This window comes from Tenrec ecaudatus, chromosome 3, assembly GCF_050624435.1.
Source record: "Tenrec ecaudatus isolate mTenEca1 chromosome 3, mTenEca1.hap1, whole genome shotgun sequence".
Classification (NCBI taxonomy): domain Eukaryota; kingdom Metazoa; phylum Chordata; class Mammalia; order Afrosoricida; family Tenrecidae; genus Tenrec; species Tenrec ecaudatus.
In genome coordinates, this window is record NC_134532.1 from 209,038,061 (window position 1) to 209,063,112 (window position 25,052).

The 25,052-nt window shown below is 44.8% G+C and overlaps 1 protein-coding gene across 1 annotated transcript in view; it reads right to left on the reverse strand.

Annotated features, from left to right (window-relative positions):
* Positions 1–4,402: 4,402 nt before the first annotated feature.
* Positions 4,403–25,052, reverse strand: part of C1QTNF7 (C1q and TNF related 7) — a 104,867-nt gene continuing 84,217 nt past the window's right edge. The window contains exons 2-3 of the mRNA XM_075545024.1: positions 13,116–13,361; positions 4,403–5,580 (exon numbers count right to left, since the gene is read on the reverse strand). Of these exons, the coding sequence (XP_075401139.1) occupies positions 4,949–5,580; positions 13,116–13,361 (878 nt within the window). The 3' untranslated portion in view covers positions 4,403–4,948. The remainder of the gene's footprint in view (positions 5,581–13,115; positions 13,362–25,052) is intronic.

Genomic DNA, 25,052 nt, shown 5'->3' on the forward strand with positions numbered 1-25,052 from the left:
GTTGATGATACTGAATGCTTCCTGTATCATTCAATATTTGGCCATACTTCCCAAAGGAAGTGACTGTTAAGCTGAGCCTTGAGAGTTGAGCTAGCCTGTCAGACAAAGGCAGCGAGGGCAATGCGTGTAAATGAAGCCGAGCATACAAAGATTCTGCTAGAGCAAAGTGTCCGTGAGAGCACCGGATCCCAGAGCAACCATTATTGTAGACTTGTCTGTAGTGAGTTTTGGAGATGGGAAAGAAGTGAGCAGAGGCTCTACCCCAGAGGTCTAGTGTGCTGCACTGAAGGGTGTTTGTATGACTAATTGGAAGGATCCCAACTGCGCCAAGTGACCCCACTCAAAAAGGACTGAGGCCACAACACAGCATTTAATGGCTACCATAACAGGCAAGTCCACAGGAAGAGCTTGTGTACATATGTGTAGATCAGGATGACTCCAAGCCAAAAGGTTCTCGCTTTCTTTCTCTCTTCTTGCTGCATCTGTGGATGGCCTGTCCTTGGACTGTGTTTTGCCTTGTATGATGTAGGCCAGAGGATTATGGGCCTAAGTACAATGGTAATGAATGAGATGCTCTTCTATAGTAGCGCCTGCAACGTCTCATTGGCATTGGCTGGGTCACCTGAACCAAAGATTCTCGAGAGTGGATTTCTGTGCTGTGTGTTAGGCGAGGTTCTTTAGAGAAGCAAAGCCAGTGAGGCGTGTATTTGTTATATATATAGATTCATATCAAGAAATGGCTCACACAGTTGTAGAAGTAGAAGCCTATTTGTTTCAAGTTTATGGGTCAGATGGAGGGTGAAGGGTTCTTTTGACTCTTACAGGTTTTAATGAACAGGAAGCTAGAAGGTGAAGCAGGAAGACCACAGACTGGTGGAAACAGAGCTGAATAAATCTGAGATGATCTGAATAGATCCAAGGTTGGCAGTCTGCTGATGGCTCCTGGCGTTGGCAGGCGATATAATGAGAGGTCCCTAAGCCAGATGCAAGATCCAAATCCAGTAGAAGTGAGCTAGTTTCCATACACTGTCAATTTATACTAAGAGTAGGCCATACCCCAATTAAAGGATCCCTTGATCATATCAAGGCTGTGACCAAATTAAAGAGGCCTATTCTCCAGAAGGGAGCTCTGGTGGAGTAGTGGTTATACTTTGGCCTGTCAACTGCACAGTCAGCAGTTTAAAACTACCAGCCACTCCTTGGGAGAAAGATGGGGCTTTCGATGCCCATAAAGGGTAAAAGTCTTAGGAACTCACAGGGGTAGTTCTAGCCTGTCCTATAGGGTCACTATGATGTACTCACGGTCATGTTTAGGCTTGCTTTCATTTTCTTCAACTTCAACCTGAACTTACATATGAGCAATTGATGATCAGTTCCACAGGCAGCCCCTGGCCTGGTTTTAGCTGCTGATATTGAGCTTCTCCATCTTGTCCTCCCACAGATGTAGTCAATTTGATTTATGAGTATTCCATTTAGAGAAACCTACATCTAAAAAGATATTTGTGATGAAGTCATTGGTTTTGCATAATTTTCACCATTCCCAAGAAAGGTGACTTGACAGAATGCTCCAATGATAGAGCAGTATTATTGGTATCCCACACAGGGTAAACTTCTGCAGATCATTCAACAATGGTTGCATCAGTACATTGACAGGGAGTTGCCAGAGGGTCAGGCCAGATACCTGAGAGGCACAAGGGATACCATTGCTGACCTAGGATGAATCTTAGCTGAAACCAGAGAAAACCAGAAAGATGTTCACTTGTGCTTCATTGACAATGCAAAGACCTATGTAGTAGTTTGATGATTTTATGTCAACATGAAAATGTATGGAAGCACAGGGGTGCAATCCCGAAAGTGTAAGGGTGCAATCCAACCTGTTAATCACGTTACAGCCTGATAATTCCTCCTTGGGAGTGTTGCCTTCAAGGGGGTGGGGTGGGGGAGGACTGGGAACTTCCCTCTCTTTCTACCTCGTTGCTTTTCTGTTTGCTGGGATTCTTCCCCTGATCCTGAAAGCTGCCAGGGCCCTGCCATGTTTACACCCACCTTGGATCCATGTGACTCTGTACCCAGCAGCCTGTGATGTTCTTGCCGTCTGTATTGCCTTTCTCATCACTGCATGTGGCTATGTGAGTTGGAAGAGGGACTAGTAACTGACTTAAAGACTTGAGTTGGACTGGACTGGGTTGCCTTCTTGATATATAATTATTTCTTGATATAAAGCTCTTTCTAATACTGAGATGAGTCTCTCATCTCTCTTGATAACCTGGCCTAGCACAGCATGCTATTGTGTGGATAATAACAAACTATGGATATGCTGGAGAAGAATGGGAATTCCAGAACATTTCACTGTGCTCCTGCAGAAACTTGTACATAGATCAAGAGGCAGTTGTGGGAACAGGACAAGGGGATCATGAATGATTTAAAATCAAGAAAGGTGTGGGTCAGGGTTGTATCCTTTCACCATATTCATTCACTCTGTATGCTGAGCAATCAGAGCAATTGGCTTATATGAAGAAGAGCATGGCATCGGGATTGGAGGAAGGCTTACTAACGACCTGCGACATGCATATGACACAACTTTGCTTGCTGAGAGTGAGGAGGACTTGAAATACTTGCTGATGAAGAGGAAGGATTGCATCCTTCACTGTGGATTATGACTCAGTGTGAAGAAGACCAGAATTATCAAACTGGAGCAATAGGTCAGATCATGATGAATGGAAGAAAGATTAAAGTTGTCAAGGATTTCATCTTGATTATAGCACAATCAATGCTTATGGAAGCAGCCATCAAGAGATCAAAGGTAAATTGCTTCAGTGAAGCATCCAAGAGTTTTTGGGAGAATGTTGTTGTTGTTATTGTTAGGTGCCGTCAAGTGAGTTCTGACTCATATCGACCCCATGCACAGTAGAACAGAACACTGCCTAGCTCGGCATTACCCCCACAACCAGTCTTATGCTTCAACCCATTACTGTAGCCCTGTCAGAATCCATCTTGTTGAGGGCCTTCCTCATTTTCCTTGCCCCTCTACTTTCCCAAGCATGACGTCCTCCTCCAGAGACTGCTCTCTCTTGATAGCATGTCCAAAGTACGTGAGACAATGTCTCAGTGTCCTGGCTTCTAAAGAGCACACTAGTTGTTCTTCCTCCAAGACAGGTTTGTTTGTCCTTTGACAGCCCATAGTACTCTCAATATTCTTCACCAGCACGATAGTTCAAGTGCATTGAGTTTTCTTCACTTTTACTTCCTCAATGTCCAATCTCAGCATGCCCGAGAGGTAATGGAAAATTCCATGGCTTTCGTCAGGCGTGCCTTAGTCTTCAAAGTAACATCCTTGCTTTTCCACCCTTTAAAGAGGTCTTGTGTAGCAGATTTACCTAATCCAATGAGTTCTTTAATCTCTTGACTGCTACTTCCATGAGCATTTATTGTGGATACAAGCATGCTAGTACCACTGGTACTACCACTTGTCTGTCAGTCTGTCATACTGCGATGACTTGTGTGTTGCTGAGATGCTGGAAGATCTATCCAAGACCTACGAAGTTCCTGAGAAACAATGGATGGCCCTTACGTGTGAGGAAGCTCTATGGACGGATCACTGTCCCGGGAACCATTAATCTAAAGGAGTCAGGAGAACACTCTACTGGTTTGCTTCAGTAACTTTTCCCTCTTAATTTCCATCTTTACTTAGGAATAAAGACACCTGGATTCACTTAAAAACTTAGTATCTTAAATGCCCCAAAGAGATTTCTACTGCTACTGCTCCCAACCCTTGTACCTTTAGACTTTTTACTCATTCCCAACTGGAAAAGGTAAAAAGTGCACTGAGGGTGGGGTCAGGTGAGAGTGAAGCTGCTGAATTACCTTGCTGCCTGTCCATCACCTCCAGCTACACACACACACACACACACACACACACACACACACACAGTCTCTCTCAAACTCACTCACTCCTTATTTGGTCTCGTCTTTCCTCATATGGTGAGCCAACTCTGCCCTTCCCCATACAGATAGGAAGAGCAGGTGCCCTGGGCCCTCTGATCACATTGGATGGTGTGACATCAGACCCTCGGCAGGAAGCTCTTAAAGGTAGGGGTTTCCACTGATTACTAAATCTGCCCCAATGTGCACTGCCTCAGACACCCTAGCTCATTAACATGTGGTTGAATGAAGCAGGTAGGGCTAAATAGTAGGATGTCATCACCTCACTTTAGATCGCTTAAAAACACTCATTGCTCTTACCCTTCATGGCTGAGATTTATCAGACATCATCTGAGATTTTATAAGTCTCTTAAAGAACAGGCCAAATGCAATGTTATGAAGGTTTAATGAGACAAGACCACTGCCAGCTGGTTTTATTACTCACGGTATTTAATGGAACATTTATTTACATTGTCCTTAGTTTGCTTAAATATTTATGAGCATCACTTTAAAAAGAATGCATATCTGGGATTATTGTTGTATACATTTCATTTTGGTGTACAGTAAATCACCAGCATTACAAACATCCAAATGACAGATAATTCATACTGTCTTTTAAAGTTGGATAAAATTTGCCCTCACTTTGAAATGATTGAGCCAATTCTTACTTGAAACAAATTCTTTATTGCATTCACCTTCCCTTGCTGTATTTATAGCTTTTAAATCCTGCTTCAAGCCCGTTCATGCACTAAGAGAAGCTAAATAAGAATTGTATGCACCTGCACCAATTTACCTACAGATTTGACTTAGCCAACTACTCAGGAAATGACTTTGTTCATAACCATGTCCCCCCTGTTTGGCTGTGCATCTTGTTTTCATTGCTTGTGCTATAAATCTCTGATGATGTTCAAGAAGCCCACTGGGACTGTCTTTGAGCCTCACTGCTACTGGTTCCTCCATGTAGGGCCTCGGATTGAATCAAGTGTTTGCCACCAGGAACTTGGAATGTTTAGACCAGTCGCCCTGGTCACAGTTCATCATCTTCTGATATGGAATCTAGATAATCCGTGTCCACATATAAGAGAAATCCAGAGAACAAGCTGTCTGCCCAACCTGGGTCTGAGAAGAGGCCATTCTGGTCTCTGAAGAAGATCTCCAGCCAGACCTCATCCTCTGGTTGAAGGTAGATGACTGTAGACCCGGAAGCCACATCATGATTCCCCGTGTTGGCGTCGAAGGTCCTTATCCTGTATTGCCCGTTGTGCACCAGCCCAATCGCCAGGTGCTTGTTCGCCAACGTGATATCATAAGAAAAGTAATAGATCCCTGGGAAGGCACAGATGAACTTGCCAGTGGCAGGGTTGTAGTGCTCACCCTCATTGAAGAGAACCTTGTTAAATATAATTGGTAGCCTTTCTTCCGGGTAACTGGTCGTGATGCCAACAGAAAAGGCCGATTTGAGCACGATGCTTCCGCACCTGCAGACTCCACGTGGGCCTGGGTCCCCTTGGTCACCTCTGTCTCCCTTTGGTCCAGGAGACCCAACGGGACCTATTTCTCCTTTCTCTCCCTCCGGCCCCAGGGGTCCTTTCTTCCCAGTCTCTCCTTGGTCCCCTTTCTCTCCAGCAAGGCCTAGGGGTCCAGTCTTCCCTTTCAAACCTTTAAAAAGAGTTCAGAGTTAATTGAGAGTTCCTCTAAGTATGGAGTCATCCGCGGGGGACCCACGCAATCCCAGCCAGCCCTCAGCGTGCCTTGTCCGTATACTTTCAACAGTATGCCCTCCCATGAAAGAGCTTTCAAAAATCAATCTATTTATTAAAAATGGAAATGTAATTTGTAATGATGGCGCAGATCTCCAAGTACATTTCCCTGAGTTGGTGCTACATCATTTAAATCCTGGTTAATCTAAAGCGAGTGGCTATCATTCTGATGATGAACCATCTAGTACTACATCCATCGCCAACAAGTGCTCAGTGATGAAGGTGGAACTCAGTGAGCGTAGGGACATCATTCCCCAGTGCTCTGGTCATGAGGACAGACAGAACCAGGTGAATCCTCAGCCATCTATGTCTTCTATCCCATTCTGCTTTTATTAGTATTGATAATTGAATAATTAATAAAAAATAGATGAGCTGTGTTTATTGTGGAGTCTTGGCAGCATAGGCTTGAGCTGCTACCTGGGAGAAACGTGAAGCTCCCTGACTGATGGTCTCGGCAATCTATGGGGCAGTTCTACTCTGTCCTATGTGGTTGGTATGAGTTGGAATTAACTCTATGGCAGTGAGTGAGGAGTGTACTTATTAAGCCTGTATGTACCAGGGAGTGCATAATTTATTTGCATTATCTGATTTAAGCCCCACAACAAAATTTTGTATTAGGAATTACAACAGCCATCTTTTGGTGTCATAGGCGGATTGGTTGAAAATGATAGGCAAACACTACTTAAAAATTTACACCAATATATCACAACAATACATTAGTACTGTTATAGCATTCAATGCATCCAATGTTATTGCCAACACACTCCCTAAACAGTGCTGGTGAGAACAACGTTCTTTGGATTATTAATAATCTATACTGCACGTTTGTCATTAGGGAAAATGCATTGCCTATGTATTCTGTATTTTCAGCCTAAATATCTATCTGTCCCTAAAGTTGGACATGTGCAGCAACACTCCATTGTTAAATGGGAGTGGTATATATGAGATCGGGCCAAAGCAGGACTTGAAGGTACAAGGAAGCTGCATGAAGAAGTGGCCCAAATGCCCACAGTCCCCACTCCTGTCACAGTGCCGTCTTTCTCCCAGTCTGCACCTATGGCCTTCTGGAGTTCCTAATGATAGGTTAACTGAAGAATGAAAAAGTCATGCTTGGTTTACGGATGGCTCTGCATGATATGCAGGTACCACTCATAAGTGGACAGCAGCAGCATCACAGCCCCTTTCTGGGATTTCCCTAAAGGGCAGTGGTGAAGGGAAATCCTCCTAATGGGCAGAACTTCGAGCAGTGTATCTGGCCATTCAGTTTGCCTGCAAGGGAAAATGGACAGATGTGAGACTAGTGGCAGCAACTTGCGGGGCTGGGGCAATGCTCTCCAGGACGCTGTGTGCGCTCTAAACCAGTGGCCAATATATGGTGTTGTGTCTCCAATAGCCAGAATTCATGGGTCCAGGAACCAAGGGGTGGAAACTGGTGTCGCACCACTCACTATTACTCCTATTGATCCACTTGCAGTATTTTTGCTTCCTGTCCCAGCAACCCTGTGTGCTTCAGACGTGGAGGTTCTGGTCCCGAAGGAAGGAACTCTCCCACCTGGAAACACAGCACGGATTCCACTGAACTGGTAGCTGAGAATGACCCCTGTCCATTTTGGGATTCACATGCCTTTGGATCAACAGGTCAGGAAGGGTGTCACAGTACTGAGTGGTGGATTGATCCTGATTACCAAGGAGAAATTTGCCTGGTGCTACACAATGGAGGTAAAGAAGAATATGTTTAGAATCCAGGAGATCCCATAGGCCGACTCTTAGTGCTACCATGTCCTGTGGTTAAAGTAAATGGTAAGTTACAGCAAGCCAATCCTGACAGGATGTCTAATAACCCAGATCCCTCAGGAATGAAGGCCTGGGTCACCCCACAAGGAAAAAGAACACTGTCAGCTAAGGGTGCTTGCTGAGGACAAAGGTAATACAGAATGTAGAAGAAGGTAGTTCTATCAGTTACGACCACATGATCAATTGCAGAAGTGAGGTTTGTGATTGTCAGTTTGTTTTCTTTATATGTGCTTATTGAATCTTTCCTTTGTTCATGTAGGATGTATCAGATACAATTGGACTCAGTGTGTTTTCATTTATATGTATGATAGATGTTTGATGTTAAGTATATGTGTGATTTCATTAATGTCTGGAAATTACATATGGCTTAAGAATTGTGTACAGGTGCCAAGTTGGCAAGGGATTGATTGTGATAGGTAGGGTTTTTGTGCCAGCCTGGCTAATGAACACATGTGGGATTAATTGAAGGGTGGAGAGATAAATGGCTCTGCGAGCTTCGCCTTTCTTGTCTCTTACTCTTTGATGAGTGGACCTTAGCTTGTTCTCTGCCTCAGTTTGCATTACCTGTGGGACACCTAACCCATCAACTGTGTTGCTGTAGTTTGAGGCTCCTTCAAGACCTGCTTTGCCAGGCTACTAGAGTGTACATCGCTTGAGCTGGGGACTGTCAGATCCTGTCATCTGGCTGACTGTTGCTGACCCACCTTGCTGTTTGCTGCCTGTGGCTGCATAGCTTGAATTGCTCTACAGAGGACTACCTGGCAGCCCTCAAGGATTGAAGGACTGCCAGTGTATTAGCTGTCTCATGAAAGTGAGTTGCACTGAGCCATTTGTACTGCTCTATAGATTGTTTATTTTCTTATGTTATATCTACCTAGCTATCAAATATATATAAAACCATAAGTGTCCTGGTTTTGTTTCTCTAGAGAACCCTGTCTAACATACGTTTATTGAGCTGAGGTTTTTAAAAGTGCAGAACACGCTATGATGTTATTTATTGGAGCATCACACATGTATATGCTGGATGATTTCATCATTCCTCAACTGTTTGGTGAAGTTAGTCATGGAGAGTTCTGGGCAATGTAACTTTGAAGAGAATGGAGGCTTTTCTCTTAATGTATCAAGATGTTTGTTTTAATACTTTGGGGAAAGGCTGCTCAAAAATTATGCTGCTGAGAAGAGGCTGATGGTGCCTGTGGCCTTTTCTGGTGACTGTCCATGCTTTTGAGGGCTGTGCTGGCCTCTCACTGTCCATGGGGTACATGGTGATTAGCCCCAGCCAGAAAAGATTCTGTTCTTGAGCTCTTGAAGTAAGGCCATCAGAGTCTGATTTTTTCTATTTTCACCTTTTGGGGCATTAGAAACCGAGTACAGAGACAATCTTGCTGCTGAATTTGCTTTTTAGTTAATGACTTGAGTCTCCAGACTTCTTTTGATTTTTCTTTGCAATCTTCAGCAGAAGCCGAATGTTTACTGGCTTAACAAAGCAACAGTGTCAATCATTCTGCTTCACTGTGTACTCACATTATCCTACCTCTAACTCTAGTACTCTGGGCAAGTCAGCTCACCTCTCTGGGTTCCCATTGGCCCATTTGTAACAGGGGAAACAAATTAGATTTAAATGGGATAAGGGAAACTACCCATGCCCATTGGGACTTTACATTGTGTTGATAGGAAAAGTCATAAACCATGACTCAGCAGATGTGGGATCAAGCTCCCAGCTCAGCTCTTGTGAGCTGGGTGAAGAAGGGCCTTGATCTCATTGGTGTTAGTTCTCAGGCCTATCAAAGAAAGGGGTGGGCTAGATTGCTTGAGATCTCAGCCACTTGAAACTTCTCAGAGACCAAACCATAAATAATTGTTATTGTAAGCTGTTGAGTTGGTCCCAGCTCTTCGTGACCCTACAGGTCAGGGGAGAACTGCCCCATGTGGGTCCCTAGTCTGTCCTCTCACGTGTCTGAAGCTGGAGGATAAACGGAAGCCAAGTGGTCCCATCTCTGAAGTCATGCGAGAAGTATTCGAAGACATGGCCATGGCCACACATTCGGAGAGGTGCAAGTCGTCAGTGTTTGGCTCTGTTGTGCATAAGGAAACTGAGTCAGAGCGCAACCCCTGGCCTTACGCAGCAGCAACAATCTGCTACCATGCTACTGTGCTTCAGAGTCAGAAGGTCAGTGAGGGAGACAGACATCTTTACTGAAGATTCAGAATTCTGAATAATAAGACCTATATTTTCAACCTAGGCTAGGGAATTGGAAAAAGAGATGTGTTTGTGCCTGAACTTGTTGCATGCACTAGGGTGTTTGTAGTGAGGATTTGTAACAGGGCACATGGCTGACAAAATGCTGGGGTTTCCTGCCCAGTGACACATCCCCCAAACCCCAGGGCCTTGGTTCTCTCATTTGTAAGTGAGGGCTGTTTCTTTTCATTGATCTTACAAGGACGCTGACCTCTCCTTTCTTACCTTTGAATATCCCTAGGTGTACTGGATTTAAATGATCTCAGGCTGGAAGTGTAATTTTCTTTGGTCAAATTTCATTTCTTTTTTCATGTGTAAGTCTCTTTCTATTGCTGACTCTGATTATTGACCAGAGAATTGTGGAGGGCATTCAACACTGACTGCAAAGTGCCTGACATGTAAGATCACCTTCATCCCACTGCCATTGAGGTGACATGCACTCATAGCAACCCTATAGGGCAAGGTAGAACTGCCCCTGTGAGTTTCCAAGGCTGTAACCCATTACCGGAGCAGAAAGCCCCATCTTTCTCCCACAGGTGGTTTTGAAGTGCTGACCTTTCGGTTAGCACCCCACTGTATAACAGCTACTCCAGAACGGCTCTCAGTCTTCATAAGTGGTCCTTATTAGTATATTCGGAGGCGACGTAATTATGCGTGTACAGATTGGCCTCTCCCACTCAAAGGTCTTCCTATTCAGCACTCACCACTAGAGTTGCCCACCTACACCACTCACTAGGGATGCCAAAGCTTGTGTGGGGGCACTACTGGCCTCTAGTGGGATGGTGTTAAATATCCCTTACTGTTCAGGACCGTCCTCCACAGCAAAGAATGGCCAACCTAAGACATCATGAACACCACGATGGGAAACCCTGGTCTTGACGAGCACAGCTTGCTGGTAGGTGCTCAAAGGGGCTGAGGGATGAATAACATATGGGCAACGTCATGAACTAGACTGAGGAATGTGGGAGTTTAGTTACTATTGTATAGAGGGACGGGGCCAGAGGAGGGACTATCCAAAGTTCATGGAAACATTCTACCATCTTTTCATGTCATTTTTTCCCTTAAGCTTTTTGATGTCCCCTTGTAGGGTAAAAATGGCAGCAATTAGGAACATTTAATTTCATCTGAATGCATATACATACAAACACCGTCAGAGAACACCAGAATGACCTCATGAGACAGATCATTCATCTCCACTTCACTCAATGATGTGTGGATCCTCCTCAAATGAGTGATGAGCCACATTTGTAAATCCCAATGTAATAAGTATTAATTAACATCATTGTTGTAAAGCATAGTGTAATAAACAGTAACAGCTCATATTTATGAGTGCTTATTCTTTTGAGGGCTTAGGCTATATTACTGGCCTTCATCCGTACAATCACCTTTACTTAAAACAAAAACAAAACCCAAAGATAACTATCAAGGCAATTCTGGCTCATAGCAACCCTTTGGGCAGAGGAAAGCTTTCCCTTGGGGTTTCCAAGGCTGAAAGCCTTTACAGGAGCAGAAAGCCTCATCTTTCTTCCTGAGATTATCTGGTGGGGTTCGAACTGCCAACCTTGCAGTTGCAGCCCAGTGTGTAATGCACTGTACCACCAGGGAACCACAGGAAACTTAGGCTCAAATGGGCTATTTTCCCAAGGAAATTGTTGTTAAGTGCCACCATGTACAACTGAGAGAACTGCCAACTCACAGCACAGGGTAGAACTGCCCCCCGTGAGTTTCTGAGATCACAACTCTTTACAGAAGTAGAAAGCTCCATCTTTCTCCTAAGGAGTGATTGGTGGCATTCAACTGCTGACCTTGCAGATTGCTGCCCAAATTATAGCCACTACGCCACCAGAGCTCAAGAATACAAAGTTTTTAATTGAAAATGTCAGGGTTGGGACCTAACACCTCTCTGATTCAAAAGCAGGTGTGCATCACTACTACATCATTGCCTCTAGACAAAGTAAGCGAAAAGGGCCACTGGTACAAATTCTGACCCTGGTGTTACTACTGAAGTTCAAAAATATCCATGGCCAAGGCAAAGCAATCACATGTGTCCACAGGTGTGAGGGTGCAACCACCTTTGAAAAATATGGTCCTCGCTCCAAATGCAAGGTTCTTTATTTGATGAGATACCTGTATCTGAAGGGTCTTTGTCTTATGTCGAGCAATTCACCAGGAGGTGATAGCTACTGATGTGATAGACAAAGTGTCTTTGCATCCAGAAGAATAATGAGCTAACACTTTGAGTGCCTCTTAAGTAGCACGAGAGAACACTATGCATCAGATGCAACCACCAGAGAAAGACACAGTGCCCAGATCTAGGGATTCACCCCCCACCCCCGCCCCTGCCCTCCTCCTTATCTTTGGTCCCAGCTTTCACACTCAGGCATTGCTTTCCAAGATTGATTCCAAACCATTTCCTCTTTGAGCACTTCCACAACCTCTGTAGAATTTAACATTCTGTTTACTTGGAATCGGCCAAGGTTCCTGGGCCAATTGATTTGTGGCCAAAAACAAAGGTGGAAATGACCGAAGAACTCAGGGACAGTGTGATGCCGAGAAGGGCTGGGGTATTATATCAGCAGCCACAGGAGGGATGGGATGGCGAGGAGCTAGCAGAGGGAGCCTACTGAGGAATCTCGTCACGGCATGTGCCAAGAATCAGACCCCGGAGGCCTTTCTCTTCTTGATTTGGGAGATTTGTACAAGGGCAGGGATGGCACCTGTACTTCCAGATCCCTGCCTCTGAGCATTGTGTACACCTCCAATCGCATCCGTCTGTCTGTCCACCCATGCACACCTCCCCACACCTGGCCAAGGCCTGCTCTTGTGACCAGGATCACACTCTGGTAATGGGTTAAAAGGAGGCCCACTGGTTCCAGGCATCAGATGTTTGGATCCAGCTCTGCCATTACTAGCAACACTATCTCATCTCTAGTGATTCAATTAACCTCCCCCACCCCATGGACCAGCACTTGTTTGGTGTGATTCGTCTTGTTTGTGTGTAATTGTTTGTTTACCTATCAAATGTGATAACCTTCACCTGGAAGGTGCAATGAAATGAGGACATGCATTTGGGGCTGTTCCTGAAACCTAGTTCTAGCTGTTCGTTGCTGCCAAGGTGAGTCAGCTGGATGGCAACCCCTTGTGTGCCCAGGTAGGGTTCAGGGACTGATTTTTCACATTGTCAAGCCTTTCTTCCGCAGTTCTGCTGGGCAACCTGGAGCTTCCATCCTAACTCTCTCGTACTACCCAGGGACTCTGAAGCATCTTAGATGTCAATAAATTATTATTATCATCAGCGAAGATGAAATAGAGAAGGAGCTGAAGGGACTGCTCTCGTGAGAAAATGCCGCACAGGAAGGGGAAGGGGAAGGAGAGGATTTGCACAACTTCAGTATCATTACCTGGAGCTCCCTTTTCGCCCTTCTCTCCTTTCCTGCCATCTCGCCCATCCCTTCCGGGAAGGCCGATCCGACCGTGGTGCCCAGGGGAACCATTTGCTCCTGTGGGACCTGGCGGTCCAGGTAAGCCGGGGATGCTGCAGATATATCTCGGGGAGTAGTTCTCTCCTTTGAACTGGTTACCCCGAGGCTGGCCGCTTGCACAGATGGCAAAACTTGTGACATAGAGCAAGACAAACATCTTCGGTTCTGGAAGAGAAACACAGGGGCGTAAGTGTCCCTTTCAGATGGGCCTTCTGGCAAGATTGAGTCTGCGTGGAGGTGAGAAGGGCGTTGGCAGCAACTGACTTTGCTGCTTGTCTCTGAGCACATTCATCCCAAACCATGTCAATCCTCAGGATCTCCTGGTAGCAGCGAACAAGGTCAACACAGGGGTTGGGAGGATGAGGATTGATTTTTAAAATTTCTAAATCCATTACTGTTGCACCTACTCTACAGGAAACAAAGATAAAAATGGACATGTATACACACACACACACACATATATATACACTTATTTGGAAAAACAAAATGCAAAACTCAGTGCCATTGAGGCAATGCTGACTCATAGCGACTATAGGACAGGGTAGAACTGCCCCTGTGGGTTTCTGAGACTGTAAATGTTTACGGGAACACAGAGGCCTGTCTTTATCCCAAGGAGTGGCTGGTGGTTTCCAACTGCTGACCTTGGAGTTCGAAGCCTACAAGTAACCACTACACCACCAGGACTTCTCTGCAAAAAGTATGTATGAAAAAGAACAGGCAATTAGGAGGCAAATGAATACGGATCTCTGGTAGCTCTCTTGTTCTTCCCATTTTGGTTGGCATCCTAGCTACTCTATGCTCTAGAGAAAAGTGATATCAGGTCATTATTATAATTCTTTAACGCCTTTCCCTTCACCTGTCCTGAACATCTCTCCACAGCAAAAAAACAATCGCATCAAATAATTTCACTCTTGACCTCACAGCTCTTTACCTACGTGCTCGCTCATTACAGACATCTACACTGCTACCAGGTGAATGCTTTGTACACACCATGCTATCGCTGTTGCTGTTCTTAGGTGCTGTCCAGTTGACCCCATCTCACAATGACCTTGACCTCGAGGCCAGCAGAATGAAACTCTACCCAGCTCTGTGCCATTGTCACCATGGTTGTAATGGTCGAGCCCCTTGTTGGAATTACCATGACAGCTCACCTTCTTCAAGATCTTGCTCTTTTTCACTGCCCCTCTGCTTTATCAAACAAGACGTCCTTCTCCAGGAACTGGTCTCTCATGACAACATGTCCAAAGTCTTGCCACCCTCCCTTCTAAGGAGTAATCGGACTGTACTTTTTCCAACCACATTGGTGGTTCCCTTCGCCTTTATGGGAATTCAAAACCTGGAGCAAGGCAGTGCCACTTTTGGGACAATCCTGCTTTTCATGGGAAAACCACGTGCAGGACCAGTTCATTAGAGTGCTCTGCTCATCCTGATGGGAGGGGGGCTCAAACATTAATTTAAAATCTGCAGAAAACAAGACAGTGGTGCCCCAAGACGCCATTAGCCCGAGGGTCTCAATGAAAGAGCTGAGTGAATTTAAGCCAGGCCTTACACCATGTGATCCAGAAGCGTGTCTCTTCTGCGCAGATCTAATAGCACTCGGGTTTCCCTCCCAGAGCTGGTGGCTGAGAATCATGGCTCCCGATGAGTAAGACATCCTGGTGTGTATGCATAAGCACATGTACATGTTTGTGTATGCATATGTGCATGTACATACCTATGTACAAGAAGGAATGAATTGAAACAACTGACACGATCAAATTCATCCACTGAACAAATTAATTGTCTTTTACTCATAAATGCACGACATACTGTCCATATAGGAGTCTAACTGCTGTGATTGGTGCCACTGAGCCGGTTGTGACCCCTTAACAAGTCTTTGCATTGGAATGAACTTGGTTATTTTTAATGGAACAGAGCCACGTAGGTCATGGATTTAAAAACATGACAATATCTCTCATTAGTCTTATGGAGATATAGTTTACATACCATAGGATTACTCCATTTATGAGCTAATCTGTTTAAAGTACACAATTCAATGCATGCCACCATCTAACTTCAGAACATTTTCATTACCCCAGTAAGAAACCTGGTGCCCATTCCTAGCCGCTCCTCAGACAATAGGCTTCAAAGGATTGGATGGAAATATGCAAATCTATGTAGACTATGTGCTAACATGTGTTTTTCCCACTGGACGCTTCTTTGGAAGGAGCCCTTGTGGGATAAGTACTAGGCTCTCAATCACAAGTCGGTGTTTCAGACCGACCAGCTGCCCCAGGGGAGAAGATGAAACTGTTTGTTCCAGCCTGCAGTGCCCCAGAAGAATGCACTTCAGAGGACAGCACTGAAGCTACAGCTCAGGGAGAGGGATATGTCTGATCAGAGCACACAGGAGAGAATGAAGGGAGAGGGGAGAGAGTGGAACAACACATCCTGGCCCATTAAACCTTGAGAATGATATTCCTGCTCTGAGCAGCCAATGCACAGAGGACCATATAGCCAACCCCACCACGAGACACAACATCCTTCACTGATCCATAGCAATACCATGGACAACACTGGAGACACAGTACAGGTATTGTGCCCAATCTGACCCCACCACACCAAGGCGAAACACTAAGGGTGTGTAACAGAACAGCAAGGGAAGCAGAGCAATGAAGTCCCTGGGGAATACCAAAAATAGACTTTGGGGCCAGGGCATGGCACCCCATCAGACTTGACCAGAAAACACTTCTAAAGGTCAACAAACAGACCTGGAACTATTTATAAGCTGTTCTTTCTTTCTTGTTATTGTTTTGTTTTCTTTTGTTGCTTTGTTTTACTCTGTCTTGTTTAGTGTGGATTATTGTCTCTGCATGTTTATCTAGATAAGATAGGTGGGATAAACTATCAGAGGAGAAAACATTGGGACCATCTGTTCCAGGGGGACATAGGAGAGGGGGAGGCGGGGGAAAGGAAGTGGGTGTTAACAAACCCAGAGACAAGGTAACAATAAATGATCTAAAATTGATGGTTAGGAGGGTGTAGGATGCCTGGTAGGGCATGCTCAAGAGCAATGTAACCAGGTAACTGAATTACTGAAACCCAAATGAAGGCTGAACATGATAGTGGGACAAGAGGAAAGTAAAAATAAGTAGAGGAAAGAACTAGCAAGCAAAAAGGCACTTAGAGTTCTAAATACAGGCATGTGCATATGTAAATATATTTATATATGATGATGGGGAATAGATCTATGTGCATATATGTGTAGGTTTAGTATTAAGGTAGCAGATGGATATTGGGCCTCCACTCAAGTACTCCCTCAATGCAAGAACACTTTGTTCTATTAACCTGGCATTCCATGATGCTCACCTTCCCGACACAATTGCTGATGACAAAGTGGGTGCATAAGCCAATGTGGTGAAGAAAGCTGATAGTACCCGGCTATCAAAAGACATAGTATCTGGGGCCTTAAAGGTTTGAGGGTAAACAAGCGGCCATCTAGCCAAGAAGCAATAAAGCCCACATGGAATAAGCACACCAGCTGTGTGATCATGAGTTGTCAATAGGATCAGGTATCAGGCATCAAAGACCCAGAACAAAAAAAAATCATATTATGAATGAGGGAGATTGTGGAGTGAAGACCCAAAGCCCATCTGTAGGCAACTGGACATCCCCTTACAGAATGGTCACAGGGAGGAAATGGTCACAGGGAGGAGACGAGCCAGTCAGGGTGCAGTGCAGTAATGATGAAACATACAACTTTCCTCTAGTTCTTTAATGCTTCCCCCGCACTATCATGATCTCAATTTTACCTTACAAATCTGGCTAGACCAGAGCATGTACATGGGTACATATAAGAGCTGGAAACATAGGAAATCTAGGACAGATAAACCCCTTAGGACCAATATTGAGAATAACCATACCAGGAGGGGAAGGGGAAAGTGGGCCGAGAAAAGGGGAACTGATCACAATGATCTACATATAACCCCCACCCAGGGGGATGGACAACAGAAAATGGGTGAAGAGAGACATCAGTCAGTGTAAGACATGGAAAAATAGTAATAATTTATAAATTATCAAGGGTTCATGAGGGAGGGAAGTTGGGGGTGGGAGGGGAAAAATGAGGAGCTGATACCAAGGACTCAAGTAGAAAGAAAATGTTTTGAGAGTGATGATAGCAACAAATGTACAAATGTGCTTGACACAATGGATTGATGTATGGATTGTGATAAGAATTGTATGAGCCCCTAATGAAATGATTTATAAAATAATAATAGACATAATAATAAATACATTATAGGCATTTAACATGAATAAAATTTGATATATATTATTTATCAAAGGTGTACCACCAACAAAGAACTAGGTTAAACAATTAAAAAAAAAGAAAATGATGATGGCAACAAATGGAGAAGTGCGCTGGGCACATGGATGTAAGTATGGATGTGATAAGAGTTATACAAACCCCCAATAAAATGACTTAAAAATACAAAAAGAGACTGTTCACATCAAGATTTTCAGTGTCTGAGACCCTAAGGAGCCAGTTACTGTGCTTCATGTAGGTCACAGTGTGGGGAATTGTGGGTTGGGGTTGCTCCTTTGGAGTGGGAAAATGAAAGCTCTGGAAATAGTACTGTTCTTGAACAAATCCATTCTGAGCATTGTAAATGATCTACTGTATGCACTTTTTAAAATGTCTGCAGCCACTACAAAGCAGCAGGTTCTTTAAACACTTAAACGTTGATTTATACGACTGTATATGGCAGAGCCTTCAGGTTATTGTGTATCTTGGATTTGTATAGTGTCTTGTAACTCTTTAAATTCACATCACCCATTGTTCTTGCTAAACTAGCAATGGAAACTGCTTGGAGAAATTCTGATGACATCAGTTTACAGACTCAATTTCTAGAAATTTGGTTCAGAGTTTTATACACACACGCGCGCGTGCGTATGTAAGGAATATCTAATTGAGAAGGGCTAACATACTATAGTCTTTGCCTCTGTGCCAGGTGTATCAGAGACATCATCTATTTCATTCCCACCACACTTTCGTGACGTCATTATCTTCACAAATAATAAGACTGGACTGTGATGACTCAAGTCTACACAGCCATAAGATGACACAGCCAAGACTTTATCCAGGTTCCAGTCGTGTCAAAATGCTCATGTTTTCACCTACATCATGCGAAGGAAACTGTGACATAATTACTTCACGACAGAGGGCTGGACTTGATTATTCATGCAAGTTGGCAACTGCGCTCTGCCTGGAAGTCATTAGGAAGAAGGTAGGTAAACAGGGACGGCCAAAAGAAGACATATCCTTGGCCTACAAAGTACAGATTTCACAATAGCCGCATTTATCCTGTCCTAGCTGCCTTAGGAGTGGCACCGTGCATGAGCAAATGTGAGAACTTCTGTGTTGTGGTTTCTCAGCTCTTTGCCTTTGGCGTTCCAATCCCCCCTCTTAATTTCCTGATTACTTGTGCTTTGAATTGCTTCCACCTCCCCCGCCACTACTCACCCTGCAGGACAGCACAGTCACAGTGTCTCATTGCGACGAGACAAGTCCCTTTCCTCAGCACAGTGCGATCACCGAGTCACTGAACTCTTGGGCAAAGGCTCGTCTAGACTCAACTCAGGTTGCAGCAAGAGAAGCGTAGTCGTGTATACAGACTTCTTATTATCAAGAGTTTATGAATTAGAGAGCCTTGGCTGCTTGACATGAACTGCTAGCTGGCACAGAAGTCCCATGCTGACATCTGCAAAGCATTTTCTAGCCTACAAGGGGATGTCGGGCTCATATCGTCCTCCCACAGACCCTCTGATGGTAGACCAGACAGATGGCTGAGGGCCAGAGAAGCCTGCTCATGGGTCCATCGTTAGAAGTCCAGCATCAGAACCGAGACTGGGACTCAGGTTTTCTTTTCCCTGAACCCTCTCTAGAGGGCCAGTTGTCTAATCAACTCGCAAACTCTAGTCATGAACACAAGCTCTCACATCTCCGTTTGCTAAAATTCTAAAGAAAAAAGAAAGATAGTGAAGAGGAAGCAAAATAAAAATAAACACTTTACCTTCCGCTGGGAATGGGTCGCCGTAGGATACTGGTGTCTGGGTGTCTTTTATGAGAACACCGAGGGAAAACTTTCTTTGGTACCAGGCGGAATAACAGATCTGAGTTCTCAAAGATTTCCAAATAGCTGTGCTAAAAATACTTTTCTCCATGTGTCCCAAAGAGCCAGAGGCCCTGGAAGCCATTCATCGGGTGACGCTCAACCCTGGGGCCAGTTAAAATTACTGTTGTGTTTGGGATAAAACGGAAGAGCCTGCTTTTCTTGTTGCGAAGCTCCTGCATCTCTGCGTGTCGTGGACTGCCTGGCAAAAGCACTGACATGTGTCCATTTTCCTTTGTGTTCCACTGAGGGGAGGTCGCGGGGGGGGGGCCTGGGGGTGGGGAAGGACTCACCAAGTAGAATGCGTGGCTACCTTAGGGGAGTCATTTCTCATGTGAGGATTTTCAGCGCAGAACTTGTAGGTTCTGGACATGAGCTGGTGTTTCATGAGCTCACGGGGCAAGGCAGCCCTGATTCTTAGTAAATCGGCGTTTGGCAAGAAAAGGGCCCTCCTTCTGCGTGCTGCTGAGAGGATGAGTCCCTTCGTGTGCGGGTGTTTACTTCGCCCTCCGCTGAATGCGTGAATGATGGGGCAGCTTTAGAAGACCGACATGCCTGTGTTCCTGTCGATACCTAAACATTACAGCTCAAAAGGCTGACTTGGCCTCTAAGACCTATGACTTGTTATCTTCGAGGCAATCAGATATTTTTGTTTCCTTCTGATCAGTAGTTCTTACAGCTCCTTAGCAACAGCAGGGTATAATTCATGCCATTTTCTATGGAATTGAAGTCACTGGAAAGCTTGCTTTCTGTCTCATTCATCTCAAGCCATGAGAACTCTAAAGGAAAGTACTGTGTGCAGAGTTGGAGAGGTGGCCATGGCCAGCTCTTCATCCCAGTCAGTTGCATTTTACTTTCGGGATCCACACCCCTTTGCACCAGTCTGTCAGGATGGCATGCCATGATGCCACGTGCATTACTGTGACTCTGAAAGCTAGGCTGTGGGGATGTCAAATACCACCAGGGTCCCCCGTGGTGGACAGGCTTGAGCAGAATTTCCAGATTAGGATGGATGAGGAAGAAAAGCTTGACAATAAACTTTCAGTAATTAGCCCATGAAAAACCTGCGGATGGAAAACCCTCCACGAGGTCTGATATAGTCGTGGGAGATGAGCCCCGAGCTTGGAAGGCACGTGCTAGGCCAGGTTGACTAGAGAAACAAATACAGAGACATTCCTCTGTTGCAGCGAGAACTTTATACCAGGAAGTTATCAAGCATCACTAAAACCTCCCAGCCCAGTCCAGATCAAGTCCAGAAGTCTGATAATAGCCCACGAATTCCTCTTCAGACTCACGCAGTACATGCAATGATGCTGAACGCAGGAAGATCACAGGCCGGTGGGTGGCAAGTCCTGCTGGTCCAATGGCAGTGGATGCCTCTCCAGGGCTCTGGCTACCATCAGCATGGCTCCTTGTGGCTTGTCAACAGGAATGTGTAGCAGAGAGAGTGTGTCCAGCCTCCAGGGAGGAAGAGAGACATTCCCCAGAATCCACAGAGAAGGCCACACCTACCAGAAGGCACAACCATGCTGTGACCTGATTGACAGGCTAAACTCCACCCCTTCACTCCATCAAGTTGACGTGAAATTATGTAACTACCACAGACACTGAAGGCCCACAGAAACAGTAGTCATGGAGATGATCATGAGGGTGGTGAAGGCCTGGGGCATGTTGTCCTCTGCTCTCCATGGGATTCCCACATGTAGGACTTAACTTGTTGACAGCTAACAACAACGTCTACCATTCCAATGAGAGGAAACAGTCTTTCAATCTCCAGAACCTGATCGGCATCAAGAAGTCCTGGAACAGTGTCTTGAGTGTAGAAGTAAGTGCACTTTTCGCCCCACCCACCCGCCTTCTTAACCTGGAGTATAACTTTAATCTAATATAGTTCCAGGGTTTGTCTTTTCTTTCTGTTTCTTTTTTTTTGAAAATAAAATTTTATTGTGCTTTCAGTGAAAGTTTATACAGCAGATTAGGTTTTCATTGAACAATGTCCATACAACTTGTTCAATGACATGGGTTACATTTTTTTTTCAATCCAAAAGGAAGCAAAAAACAAAAACAGAACAAATTAAGAATAGTTTAAAGGGAAAACAAATATTAAGTTGTTAAATTTTACCCTAGCTATATGTGCAATAATTCTCTTCCTTCCTTCCTTCCTTCCTTCCTTCCTTCCTTCCTTCCTTCCTTCCTTCCTTCCTTCCTTCCTTCAACCCCATGCTCCAAGATGTGAATGCAACATACCGGCATTAAGCAGGGAACCAGTGGAGAGATCTGAGGGGCTGGCCCCAATCCTAACTATGTGGACAGCCATCCCCCAGAAGAATTTACTTCAGAGGACAGCACTGAAGTTGCAGCTCAGGGAGAGAGACAGATCTGATCAGAGCACACAGGAGCAAATGAATAGAGAGTAGAGCACATCCTGGCCCACCAAGCCTTGAGGACGATATCCCTGCTCATAGCAGCCAATGCAAAGAGAGGCTCATATGGCTGGTCCCACTATGAGACATGACATCTCTCACTGACTCATAGCCCTACTTGGGACAACACTGGAAATAGCCTGATCTGACCCCACCACACCGAGGCAAAACACTAAGGTGTGCAAAAGAACAGTAAGGGGAACAGAGCAAAGAATTCCCAAGAGAATACAAAAAATAGACTTTGGGGCCAGGGCATGGCACCCGATCAGACTCCACCATAAAACACTCCTAAAGGTCAAGAAACAGACTTGGAACTATTTACAGCCTTTTCTATTTTTTTGTCATTGGTTTTTTTTTATTGTTTTGTTTTCTTTTGTTGCTTTGCTCTGTCTTGTTTTTGTGCATATTATTATCTCTGCAGTTCTATCTAAATAAAATAGGCAGGATAAACAATTGGAGGAGAAAACAATGGGACTGATGGTTCCAAGGGGACATGGGAGGGGGAGGTGGGGAAAAGGAAGTGGGTGTTAATAAACCCAGGTTCAAGGGAACAAATCTTTCAAAATTGGTGGTGAGGAGTGTTTAGGAGACCTGGTAGGGCTTGATCAAGGGGGTGCACATGATAGTAGGACAAGAGAAAAGTAAAAGGAAATAAAGGCAAGAACTAGGAGGCAAAGGGCATTTATAGATGTCTGAATACAGCCATGTACATATTTAAATATGTTTATAGACGATGATGGGGAAATAGATCTATGTGAATATATGTATAGGGTTACTATTAAAGTAGCTGGTGGACATTAGACCTCCACTCAAGTACTTCCTCAAGGCAAGAACACTTTGTTCTAATAACTTGGCATTTTGTGATGCTCACCTTCCCGACACAATCTCTGAATTCAAAGCGGGCGCATAAAAAAATGTGGTGAAGAAAGCTGATGGTGCCCAGCTATCAAAAGATATAGCATCTGGGGTCTTAAGACTTGAAGATAAACATGCGGCCATCTAGGTGAGAAGCAACAAAGCCCACGTGGATAAAGCACACCAACCTGTGTGATAATGGGTGTCAATGGGATCAAGTGTCAGGCATCAAAGAACAAAAAATCATATCATTGTGAATGAGGGGTAGCCCAGAGTGGAGGCCCAAAGCCCATCCCCTTACAGAAGGGTCATGAGTTGTACGAGACCCAATAAAATGATTTTTTTTAAAGTGCTAGTTCCTGGTAAAGTAAAAGTAAACAAAACAAAACAACTTTTCCACTCCATTTATCTATGTAGAGGTCCCTGTGATCTAGCAGCTGCTATTCATTCTAATGGCGAGAAGTAGTTCCCTTAGAGCTAAATGTATAGGGAGCATTAAGTGTTGGCTGAGCCGAAATCCACCCTTCTGGGACCTTTGGCTGGAAGTGGGTTGAGATTTTTTGTAAAAAGCACCCAGAACCTTCTGGAAAGGACAGAAGCAAGAGTCCAACATCTTGCCATGTTGAAAAGTTAGGAAAACCAGTCTGGTGTTGAAGGAACCCTAGTGGCATAGTGGTTATGTGTTAGACTGCTAACCCCAAGGCCAGCAGTTTGAAACCACCTGCTGCTCCTCTGGAGAAACACTGTGCTTTCTCCTCCCAACAGGAGTCTCAGAAATTCACAGGGGCATTTCTAGCCTGTTCTGTAGGGTTGCTACGAGTTCTCGATGGCAGTGAGGTTTCCATTTTGTGAGTCTTGTGCTATAGAGCTAGCCCGATCCAAAGCCTACTGTTAAGAACAGACACTTGACCACATACTGGGAGGTTGTAAGTGGGCGTGGAGGGCAGTGGTGGCATTCTCACCTCCTGTGTGGGAGACCTGGGTTTGATGCCCAGCCAATGCTCGTTGGGTACAGCCACCACCTGTCAGGCAATGGAGGCTGCTGTGTTCCCGTAGAGCAGACCAGAGCTTTCAGACTAGGAAGAAAGTCTGGGCAATCTAGTTCTGAAAATCAGCCAATGCAAAATGGACGGATCCCAGAAGACAATCATGGGCATGGCACAGCACCAGGCATCATTGCATTCAACTATGCTGGGGCTTTCCATGAGCCAGGGACTGATTTAATGACATCTGGCTATGATTTGGGCTGTGATCTGAATGTTCGGCAGTTCAAAATAGCCAACAGCTTTTCGGGAGAAAGACTGGCCTTCCTACTCTTGTAAACAGTTACAGTCTTGGAAACCCATAGGGGTCGGTGTGAGTCAGCACTGACTCGGTGGCAGTGAATTTGGTTGGAGAACGACAACATGACAAATGGGGATATGGATGAAAAGCCCTGAAGATTGTTGGAATGTTTTTTTCCTAGAATAGTTCTTCAGGGGAATGTGGTGAAATGAAATTACTTGATATGGCTCTTCTACCCAAAGTCTTTGTAACTCCCACCAAATGACATGTCATTAAGGGGTAGAGGACTCCAAACTAGGGGATTGATTAGTCTTTCCATTCTACTGGGTACAAAGTGAGCCATGTCAGAGCAGGAACAGAGACTCTCATGGCCTGGAAGAAATAAGAGTCAGAATGAAAGAATGCATATTGCATTCAACATACCTACCATGTATCCCACGATGCTCACCTTCCCAACACAATTGCTGAAGACCAAGTGGGTGCATAAGCAAATGTGGTGAAGAAAGCTGATGGTGGCCAGCTATCAAAAGATGTAGCATCAGGCATCTGGGGTCTTAAAGGCTTGAAGATAAACATGCAGCCATCTAGCCGAGAAACAACAAAGCCCACATGGAAGAAGCACACTAGCCTGTGTGATTACAAGGTGTGGATGGGATCAAGTATCAGGAATCAAAGAACAAAAAATAATATCATTGTGAATAAGAGGGGTGTGCATTGGAAATCACAAAGTCCATCTGTAGGCAACTGGAAATCTCCTTACAGAAGGGTCGCGGCAAGGAAATGAGCCAGTCAGGGTGCAATGTAGCAATGATGAAACATACAACTTTCCTCTGGTTCTTTAATGCTTCCTCCCCCTGCACACTATCATGACCCCAATTCTACCTTACAAATCTGGCTAGACTAGAGAATGTGCCCTGGTACAGATAAGAAGTGGAAACACAGGGAATACAGGACAGATAAACCCCTCAAGACCAATAATGAGAGTGGTGATACCGGGAGGGTGCAGGGAAGCTGGGGTAGTAAGGGGCAACCGATTACAAGGACCTATATATAACCCCCTCCCAGGGGAATGGACAACAGACAAGTGGATTAAGGGAGACGTTAGACAGTGTAAGACATGACAAAATAATAACAATTGATAAATT